Source organism: Vanessa tameamea, chromosome 3, assembly GCF_037043105.1.
Source record: "Vanessa tameamea isolate UH-Manoa-2023 chromosome 3, ilVanTame1 primary haplotype, whole genome shotgun sequence".
Taxonomy (NCBI): domain Eukaryota; kingdom Metazoa; phylum Arthropoda; class Insecta; order Lepidoptera; family Nymphalidae; genus Vanessa; species Vanessa tameamea.
This window is the reverse complement of record NC_087311.1, coordinates 9203640-9215722: the sequence shown is the minus strand read 5'-3', so window position 1 is coordinate 9215722 and position 12083 is coordinate 9203640. Positions and strand designations below refer to the sequence as shown.

The 12083-nt window shown below is 32.4% G+C and overlaps 2 protein-coding genes across 2 annotated transcripts in view; one reads left to right on the top strand and one right to left on the bottom strand.

The window, feature by feature from the left end:
* The window catches only part of LOC113397457 (uncharacterized protein), a 55797-nt gene that overhangs the window by 2455 nt on the left and 41259 nt on the right, over positions 1-12083 (top strand). The window lies entirely within an intron of this gene.
* LOC113397498 (3-oxoacyl-[acyl-carrier-protein] reductase FabG-like) lies at positions 6182-6987 on the bottom strand. The gene has a single exon (XM_026635889.2). The coding sequence runs from the start codon at positions 6940-6942 to the stop codon at positions 6193-6195; it is 750 nt and encodes a 249-aa protein (XP_026491674.2). The 5' UTR covers positions 6943-6987; the 3' UTR covers positions 6182-6192.

Sequence of the window (12083 nt, the reverse complement as noted above, 5' to 3'; positions counted from 1 at the left end):
TTTTTATCATTCCTTACATATCCAATGCGTTACTCTTTGGAACTAAGTTTTTATGACCCTTGTGCTTCTATTTATATAGGCTCACTCACCCTTCAAACCACCATGTTACAAAATAGTGCTCCTCGCCGGTAGAATATATGATAAATGGGTGGTACCTACCCTGACGGGCTTGCACAACTCCTACCACGAAGTATACAAAATAGAGAAACACGGCTGCGTCTTTATATTAGTAATTTCATCGTTAATAAACATTCAGATAAAACTTCTTCATTATAGTATTGACTAATTAATTTTTTATTTTCAGTTTTTATTTATATAAAAAGAAAATATGTATGTATGTGTACTTGCTTTCCTTAACCATTCATCTGATTGTGACGAAACTTTCATGAGTTGTCTGTATAGGCCCGAGACGACAACACAATTTAATACACCTTTAATAAAAAACGTATGTATAAACTTATTTTACCCGTGCGTACTAACAGACACAAGAGATGCTGGGAGCGTAGAGTTCACTATGAAGTCTAGCGTGACTGTGAACTTTGGTAACTTAATATTGCGTACGCTGGTAGCATCTTCACTTGAATATCATAGTTCATTGGTAATCATAATAAAAGTTCACTTGTCTTTGATTGGTTTTTATACTATCTTCAACTTACAGTAACATGTCGACCTTGTTAAACGGTATTTTAAAAACAACATACTGAAGAAAACTTACAAGGTATGAATGTAATAATAAAGATAATAATAAATAAATGTACATATATATATATGTATATATATATATATATGTATGTATATTATACATCTACTACCTAATAGGATAAATAGATTACTCTGTTCGTCTGTGCTGTAATCGGCCGATTTTCAGTTAATCTAATAACGAGAGCTGCCTCTCTATTGGCTTTTAAAGTGTTCGCTTCCTGCTTAGATCGCCCATACTAAATGGTAGCGGTTGGTTGCCCTAGTTTCAAAAATAGACTCATATATTTTTCTATTATAATCAAACACTTTTTCATTAATTAAGTAACATGACACCACCTTCACATGCCTCACTATATATTATTGTATATTTTTATTAAAAATAAATCAAACTGACACGCTAAGGTTATAAAAAATATAATAATTTTATTTGAAAGTATTAAATGTTACCAATGATTTGTTGCTACTATTTTAGGGCTCAAATAAGCTAACCTCTCAAGCAACGCTCGTCACATATTCTACTGCCAAACAGCAATACTTGGTATGAGCTAGTGTAACTACAGGAACGAGCAACATAACCTCTTAGTCATTGAGCTTGACGGCGAAAGAAATATTAAACATTCCTTACATTACTAATATAATGGCTATGGTGGTAACAACTTACCACAATTGGGTCCATTTGGCATTCCGTCTAGATATTTTATATATAAAATAAGTAATATTATTATTTCGATATGGAATTTCAAACTAGAACTGATCTGCAGCTGTAAAAGCTAGCTACTGCACTAACGGCATTTAAAACCCAAAGAGAACGAATTTGCGGAAGAATTCGTACTTCGTAGTTTTATTTAACACTAATCTGATGTCTTGGTCAGATTTCATCGGAAGTCCTATCAGCTATTAATGACGGATTATCAGAGTTTTTTTGACACACGCGTGTTCAATTAATAATAGTAAATGAACTTTATCAAGCATATTTGTTATTACCAAGTCTTTACCGTAGTAAAGTAAAAGTATTAATGATAAAGTTGTACATATGACTAATATAATCGTACAAGACATGTTTCAAACATGTACCTACTTGCAAAAGTTACAGAATCTTTGTGACTTTAATATGATGAAATTATAATAAAACGGACTATAATCAAAATTCACAAGCAGTCAAGAAAGTGATTTAAAATATTTAAAAAAAGTTAATAAAGAACTAATTGATTATTGAATTTACAATGTTAGAAATTAAAGCTATAGAAGTTCGTGTAGTAATTACTGAGTTTGTTGTTGGTTGCTTTAATTTTATTTAATCATGTAAAAGGACGATCCAAAAGGGCTCGCAAGAGCCTACTTGAATTAACTATATATTAATTTTGATCGAGTGTGTATGTGACGTTAGCCTAAGTTGTTACCAGTTCTCGTGCCTCTTGATGATGCAATGAGAAGTTGAACGGCTGCCTATTTTCATAATGGCTATTATCAAGCAAGACTATCCAACTGGATAACTGGATTTACACTAAGGCCACTCGAGTCTAGTAGGCAAATTTTCAGGAGCTTCAAACTTAGTAGGATGAGAAAAAAAAAAAACTATATATAAAATTATCTGCTATGATGAGCCATTTTATTTGTTTAAAGTTATTGTATCGAGATTTTATGCAAAAAATCCGACAACGGGGCGATATTTCTTACAGTTCCCACAGGTGGCATTGATTTTGAATCCGGTACTGGCTGGAGATAATATAGTGCATAATTGTTCGCTAACGTAATAAGTGTACTTAATCGAGTGCTATTTCCTCATCTTCACAATAAAGGTGGCGCGGCAAATCAGACACAAACGGAAAGAGTACAAGCCCAGCGCGGGACTCGGGAGTAGGAAATGCAATCCCGATCTTTCGAGATCGTAAATTCGAGGGATTGATATTTGTAATCCCGCGGGATCTCGAGTCGGGTTAGGGAGTGTAAGCACTGCCAATTTCTAGTCTCCTTCGGTCTCTGAGATAATATTGACAGAAAGACCTAAAATACTTTTTAACGACCCAAAAAAATATTTAAATACAGAACCTAAATAGATTATATTATACTCTTATAAGTTTGCCTCTAGATCAACGACGCAGTTATAAAAGCTTATAACAGTTTTGAATGAGGGATATAATAATAGTGATATTAAAATTTTATTAAATACGTAGTGCGTTTGGTATTTGTTAAATGGTAACTGTATATGGGCATTTATAAATGTTTACTCCGGATAGTCGTACAGTCAGAGCTAATGGTAGGTCAGTGTTGTAAATTATACAATACTGGTGAATTAGTCTTCCTAATAGCCGAGTTGTAGTCAACAGGTAATTACGGAGCTGGTTAATTATTACCCCATACGCACGACTGTTTGTATTAGTGGTATTTTATTACTTGTATTATTAATATCATGATTTATTCCAAAAAGGTTTTATTTCAACATAAATAAAATTGAAAAATAAATATTTCTTGTTAAGAACTTGTTATTTAAATAGATGTTTTTAACCTTTTTCTTATTATTGTTTTGCAAATATTGCGTTAATTTATATATATATATATGTATTCATTTAATATTTTAACGTTTCTTGTCGGTTCTTCTCGGTAGAATCTACATTACGAACCGGTAGTTGCTTTACTTGTATCATATAGTTTTTTACCACTTATTTAAATCTCAATGGAAATAATTCTAATGTACATAAAGTTTATATTATTTTTTATAATTAAAAAAACTAGACTAAAGTGCTTAGTAGACGTAAAATGTATATATAATCTAAATTTACTAACAAAAATATAAGATGTACGGGTATGTTCACCATCCATTACACTCGGGCCCAAAGTATTTAGTCTTAAGCATGTCATAACATTTGCTTATCTCCTCAATGCAAGCATGCCATCAATTTTATGGGAACAAGGTGAATGCATCACCGGTGGCAGCGGCCGTCACGACGCGTGCGCACGCGCCGCGTGACGTATGGTACGGTTTAATCTTCGGCCTTTATAGCATTCGAGATTAAAGATATGCCGAAAAGGTGAAGATTAATATTTCAAACTCAGACTTCGTATTTTGTAAAATTTTATAAATATAGGTAATATATTTTATATATATAGAAAAAATCATTAAGATCTTAATTTTTAAAATTAAACAAATCGACAAACCTCAGTATTCCGAAGGACAACATTAATACATAGAGTAAAGAAAAATATAATATAAAAGTCTTATAGAAGAACCCAAGTCTTCAAGTTAAATTAAAATTATACTGATTATACCTTATCGGTGAGAGGACTGTGTGGACGGCCGTCTGCACTCACAAGTTAACCTTCCGCAAAATAACAAGAATTGTATTTTTGTATTCTAATTTAAATGATTAGTGAGCCGCTGTATTTATGGGCTCAAGGAGCATAACATCCTGCGGTGCATTGACTAGTATCTAAAAGGGAGTTGGCAAATTTGCTCGTCTAACTATCTAAAATATTCTAAAAAAAACTTAATTCGTGAGTGTTTTTGTAAATATTCCTATTTAATAATTTGTTAGTTATTCACATTCCTTAAAAACGAAAATATTTTCATTGATATCGTATATTGTGTTTTTATAAATCATGACTGTATTAATAATTATATAAGTACAGTTTGAATTCATATGCTAAATACAAAAGTTCCGCTATACAAGTTTTTGTTCTATTATTACATATTAAATTCAATTTCTTGCTTACTAACTTAAAAAAGACGACATATTTTCGTAGAACAAATTTCCCGATTTCTTTTACACACTGATCCGCAGTAAGCAGATCAGATCGTTATAAAGTTAGCATTTAATTAGTCGGGCTTTGTGCTCCGTCTTGGTAGGTACCACTCACTCATCAGATATTCTGCTGCCAAGCAGAAATACTTGGTATTGTTGTGTTCCGGTTTGAAGGGTGAGTGAGCCAGTGTAACTACAGGCACAAGGGACATAACATCTTAGTTTCCAAGGTTGGTGGCAATGGCAATGGCATAGTAAGGGATGGTTAATATTTCTAACAGCGCCAATGTCTATGGGCGGTGGTGACCACTCAATCAGGTGGCCCATTTGTTGGTCCGCCTACATATTACATAAAAAAAATAACCGATAAATGATAAATAAATAAAAAAATATAATATTTTTGGAAATAATGAGCGTAAATAGCGCAATGGTTTACGGGCCGCCTAGCGATGTAAAAAGTCGCAGGATCGATCCTGACCCCTTGGGCTATTGTCGTCCCCACCCCTAACACAAGTGATAAACTTAAAAGGAGGGGTAAATAGGAATATTAGTAATTCCTTAATTAATTCGCGGCATTGCTAGTATTCTTCATTTAAAAAAAAAATAGTTAATTTAGTCTGTATAATGAAGATTTATTACAAGAATAATAGATAAATAACTGATAGAAACTTTCATTTTCCTTCATGTGAAATACAAACCATTATTCCTTCAATAAATGGTTAATCCGTGTAAAGGTTAATGGATCTTACGTTACAGTATAATTTATGGCATCTAAACTAGATAGCGAATACCGAGTATCTGAAAAACTGATACAATAGTGAAAGTGCTAATGAACTAGCATACAATTCCTTATACAATAATGAATATTTATTAATAATGACTTAGCGACATTTAAATCTAAGGTTTTATCTCATTGTAAAAATAAAATCTAAACGTAAGTACTGAACTATAAATCAACTCATTGCGATAGCAGTTTTATCGCTATAAATTAAACATCAACGTTACAAAGTTTCAAATTCAGATAAGAAATTCGCCTTTAAATATATTTCAATTTTTATATTAATATTATTTTCAAAAAAAGTTAAGTAGTTCTTATCTAATCTCACTATTAACTCACTTACTCACTCTAACCTCGTTATTGAATATCAATTAAAAACAATTCTCTTAGGAAAATAGAATTTGGGGTGTGTAAGGAAACCAAGCCCAGACGCGTTGCGCCGTGACATTGAACAATGAAGGGAATCGTACCCCAAGTTGACGCACCAATGCACAGAGATATTACATTAACTAATAATGACGATCAAATCAAACCCAACTTTCATTATTGTAATGTATGCATTACAATAAATATATATTAAATAAAATTATTTTTATATGATCTGTTTAAGAAATATGAAAAAAATGGGTATTTTTAGTGCGAAGATTGTATGTGTATAAATACAAAACATACATAAATATACGAAATGGATATCTGTTTCATTACATTTTCATTGGTGTTATTATTTACATAATAAGTAAACAAAAAAAAACAATTCATTTATTAAATTTACTTAATTTTAATATTGCCGTGTCATAGATATTACGTTGGTAAAAACCATCACCACTTTTTGTCCTTCATATCAATTAAAATCAAATGAGTATAGATAATTTTTAATTACTACGTCACAAAAAAAGGTTATTTTTTATTCGGAGCAATAAAACAATGATTTTCTTTTTTACTTACACAGAAAAACCCAACGTACACGTTATATTAAGTTCTTTTAATTAGCATACCGTTGTCAGTCACGTAATTAGACCCCGTGATAGACTTAGCCCTATCACTTGCAATGTATAAGATTAAATCAGCTACTTCCTCCGGCTCAGATATTCTGTTAAGAAGAGTAAGCGGCAGAAAGCTGTCCCAAGTTAAAGGAGATTTAACTGTCTCCAATATATCAGTTCGAACCGGTCCAGGACTAATCGTGTTCACTCTAACACCATGAGGGCTCAACTCGACCGCAGCACAAACGGTGAAATGATTCAAACCTGCTTTTGAGACGCAATAATTTAACATACCGGGAGAAAAAGGAGCCATAATTCCAGCGACACTCGATATATTTACTATATTCCCCTTAGTTTTGACCAGATATGGGGCAGCCAAGACCGTTAAATGAACAATCGCTCGAAGGTTGACGTTAACGATAGCGTCGTAAGCTGTCATCATATCGTTGCCGAGGATGCCGTCATTTTTTATTGACATACCAGCATTGTTGACCAAGACATCGATTTGACCGAATTTGTTAATGGTTTCGTTGATGATGCGACGAGCATCGTCGTCGTTGGCGACATCTGCACGAATCACGAGGGGCGACGAACACTTCGCGGCCACGGCGGAGAGTTTGGTCTCGTTACGGCCCACCATCACAACGTGAGCGCCCTCTTTGCTGAACATTATCGCCGCTGAGGCTCCAATGCCCGAGCTGGCTCCAGTCACTATCACAATTTTGTTCTTGAAACTCATTGTGACCCTGTTGTTGCAATTAATCAAGCGAGACTAACTCGTCTTAATTTTAAGCTGGCCTTTTTATTAGTAAATTTCCATGATATAGGAAATTGGACTCTATGACTGACTGTTTATTAATAATATGATAACTCAATTAAGAATTATACATATCAAATTGCAAATAAAATTATCATAATATAACGTGTAATACCAGAATACGTATTCTTATCTATCTTTAAAAATTTATATTGTGTATTTAATTAATTACTATTCAAATCGGTGAACACTAAAACACACGTGTAAACTCGACGTGTTTTTAATGAGTTTAAATTTAGTTTTAAGTTTAACTAGTTTTGTGCTTGTTGCGATATGTAATTTTCCTCGAATTTCATCAATATGCCATAGCTAACCTTGAAATTGTCAACCAAGATTTTCCATGAAATATCTTTGCCAATTTTAATAAAGGTGTAATTTTTTTTTAATAAATCGGCTCACCTTCATAATACATTAGTTTAAATATAAATACTTTTTTTCTATAATTTAGATTATTTGATTATCACGCTTATATTTCTACATCGATCACACCTTCCTCCTAGATCCTTGTCGAGATATTGAAAGAGAATGTAAAAAAAAATAAAAGATTAATTCTTCAAGCTGGGGAGAAAGCCCATATGAAATCTTAAGGAAAGCTTTTCCTAAGCCACAATATCTAAAAATCAGCCTTCTTGGTTCACATTCATTTATATACAGCTTAAAGTAATAACTGGACTACAAGTCCTAGACTACCTGTACCTCAAATTAAATTATGATCATCTTAGTGGGTTAGTCGTGATGAGGTACAAATAGTCAGAGTTACTTTCGAATTTATATTATAAGTCTACATGTCGTGCTCGGCTAAGACGGAAAACATTGGTTTCCTGTACGAAGAAAAATATATCCTAAATTTTGAGTAAAGGCTTAAATTACCGTCACGCCGAATTTCATTTAAATTCAATGGTATCCATTTGATACCACAGAAAGACAGATAGTGATGTATAATACACTTACAGTTACATTTTAATATAGTACTAGCGTCCCTCTGTTGTGCCTTAAATTTAAAATTTATAATTTTTTACAAATAAATATGTAAGTAAATTTTAAGGTGTTATAATGTTTTATAGACCTTACCGGGCTAAGTTTTTATTTCATCAAAATCGATCCAAATATTTGTAATTTTACTCATATTAAAAATAATAAAAAAAATGTGTTTTTTTTTTTGTTTTTAAAATCTCGACAGTAATCATAATAATTTGAAAAGGCACACACAGAAATTTTCTACAATTTAATTTAATTGTATTGATTAACAAATATTGATAAGTCCAAGTATGATCATACGTATTTGTATGATAACGTCTAAAGTCAATAAACTTATAACATATATACGGCCTTGATATTTAAATTTGCTAACTATAAATACTGAGTTGAAAAGTTCAACTAAGTTTATTAAATTGAACTTACAATCTTATTTGTTGTCATTTTATTACAGAATAAGATAAATCTGATTAGTCCGGTCATTTTAACAATCATTGCGACACCTCAGCCTAAAATAAAACATCAGGGTACGTTTACCATTATAATGAGATCTTGAAAATAGATTTTATTTAGTATTGCATGTATATGCATATAACAAAAGCATATTGGAAATACATATCACATTGCTTTAAATGTGAACAAATAATAAACTGATTATAGTTATCGCGTAGGACTCGAACGTGATCTCAATCGTGAATTATTTAATAATTGTTGTAGTGAAAGTATCTTTAAAATTTTCCATATATTAAGATCGTGGGCTATGGTTACTCTCAAAGTTGTTCTTAAGGAATAGCTCTACGGAAATAATTAAGTTAAAGTAATACTTTGTTTAAAATCTTTAAGACACAAACAAATAAAGGATAATTCATGCTACTTTATACTTACAGAAATAATATATAACGCATACTATTAAGAAAAACGACTTACGGCTTAAGAAATATTATTTTTGGAAAATATTCATTAACAACCTATGTCATATTTGATTTCAGTTATTTACGATTTCCAAACGTTATAATTAAACGGGTACAATTTATGTTCTAAATCGTTGAGCAACTTCTGATCCTTAGTAGAATATAATTTTAAATGGTAACGATGGATCGTCCGAATAGATCTTGTCAGCGGACAGACGGACAGACGGACGGCGAACGTAATTGGTCGATTCAAGATATATTCGCTTAATTGCAAATATATAATTAGGGAACTCGTGTCCTAATAAAATAATATTAAACTCAGGGAATAAAATAATCCGCTATCTATTCATTTAATAACTTATATTTTAAGTATACACTCAGAATTTCACTTCATCGGATTATTTAAAGAAAAAGTAAGTTGTCATTAATGCTGCTTAATTGAAAACACTTAGCCTACCCTTAAAATTTTTCATCGTTTTGTGTTTCTTTTCTTGAGTAAATACTGTGTGAAAATTAAAACCAATAAACAGAAGAATAAATATTGTAGAATCCAAACTAATGTGTTTTAAAACTGTTTATATTTAATGAATTACCTAATTACGCGTTTAACAAGGAGCAAGGATAGAATAAGCCACTTCCATGATTCCTATCATTGCAGTTGAGTTATTATAGCTGACAGAATATCCAGAGAAATGTTCGGCACGTAAAAAGGGATATATGTATCAGCGATCTGTGTTTTTTTTTTTCACTTTTTCGGATGCCATTGTGTCAGGTAGAGCGGGGTGGGCGATGCTCGGTTGTGGCTCGTTTTATTTTATAAGAAACACCTGCTCCGTGCGTGACTTTCGATTGACATTGCGTTTTATTTTCAAATTTAACGAAGACGTCGATACGCGAAAAACTAGTCACTTTATTGTTTGACGGTGCTTTGACAGCTTCGACAAGAACTATCTAATATTTATATTTCTATATAAATATCAAAGATGACTATTGATTTTATCACATTTAATTGCTAATACCGCTATAATAATTGTACGACGTGAGAATAGTTCTCTGTTATCAGTATGAATGAATTAAAATAAAATTTACAAGAAAAGTTTTATAATCATCACTACGAATAGTCTACACATGATATGAGGACACTATATGTTAAATATTGTAGCGATCGACTATCGACAAATAATGAAGACATTTGATGGGCAATTTTATTTGTATTTCATATAACACTAATATATTAGTACTCCATTCCACACATAGTAATCGGAGATTAAACAACGTTCAATGAATAGAGTTAGAACCTACAATAAATCGTTATAATAATCCAAATTAGTTCATTGACCCACCTGTATAGTAAGCACAATAGATGACGAATAAATCTTTATTACATAAGAACCCGTTCAGTTGGTATAATGATCGCTTCTACGAAGTGTGCGCGTGTGCATTGTGACCCCGAGGCCTCGAATCCCGGGCTCGGTCGACAGTTGCGTTGCATAGGGTTAACTTGTCTGTATCAAATTAACATTAGTTTTATATTGTACACCGTAAAATGACATTAACTAATATCCCAGCATACATACAACTTACAATACCAAGATTATAACGAGGTACCTTTCCTAATTGAAATGATTATTTTAATAGTAAGTAAATGAGTATTGTTTTAAACGAAACCTAAGTTATATTTCTTAATCAAGTACACCAAATATTCCATTAACACGAATTGCAGAAGCATAAGCTTCAAACGAGCTTTTCAAATAGAAGGCCTTAGCCCAGCAGTGTGAAATTTACAGACTGTTTACTATACAAAAAAAAAAACAACAACGAAGTTACTATCTTACCTATGAGACACTGATATATATTTTTTATGATTTATGGTTTTTTTTTTATTTATTTAATTTACAACATCCACGGGCTCACAGTTGCTCGTGCCTTTTTTTACATTTTATTTTTATAAATTGTGGCGTTATTTTATATTTTTACTGAACATCAGCAGATCTTCGCTGGACTTCGAGCTTGTCGTCTTCTTGGAAGACGTGGCCCACACTGACATTTTTTTTTTCAATTTAAAATAATATATAAATAATTCATAATAAATAATATATGATAATATATAAAAATACTGTACATAGTAGGACTCGATGTCGCGTTTATGTATAGATGTCTTAAGGCTGTGCTCTAGGATGGTCTTTTCTGAAACACCCGCCGCTCGGCCGATGAATCTGCCAATAGCGTCGCTACCATCGTCCGTGTAATAGACACAGGTGTTAGGGTGTCTAGTGATTGCCACAACTGCGAGAGGGACACTTTCGTGTATACGAAGCCTCACATTCTTCGACTGGACTATGATAACGTCGCCGTAGGTCTGTCCCTGAGATTCGTGGATGGTCATGACGCTTGACCCTTCACCTTTTCCGTATCCCTGGTCCATCAGGAGTATCTTTTCCTCCTGCGTATGGGCCAGATATAGGGTTTTGGTTTGGTCGGATGGTATGTTGGCGTCAGTGAATCTCTCCATTTTGAGGGAGTAGACGATGGGGCTTGCAGAGTAGATGTTACGGTAGACCTCGCTAATGGCGTATGCGACGTCCAGGGGGTTTCGGTTTATATATTATTTATGGTTATGTTATTTATACATTTTATAATTAGCTAAATTCAAAGTCTCAGCCAAACTTTTGGACGACGTGTTTCTATAATTTGTATAAAAAGATAGTTTTAATTAATTAACCAAAAAAAGGGATGATGTTATGAAATCGGTTGTATGTTTTTTATATTAATAGAAATAAAACAGTTGTTTGTTACACCAGAACTATGAACCGATTTAGAAAATATTTGTAGTAGGGTATACTTTCCGTTTGGTCGGTTTAAATTGAAAGCCGGTTATTTTATATCATTTATCATTGCATAATCTTTAAGTCTACAATGTTTTTTTTGGTAAATATAATAATTGACAACTTAGAACTTTAATTAATTTTAAGGTCCACTATAGTTATCTATTAGAAGAATCGCACAAACCGTTACTAGTTTTGATAGAATTTTTATGCAGACTGTTCCCTCATCCTGAAATGAGTATATTTAAATAACTCGGAAAATCAGATATTTCATAAGAGGATAAATCTTGAAAGGAATCATCAGACAAGAATCCTTTGTATATAGTTCTCGATCTCTGGGATCACATCCGGA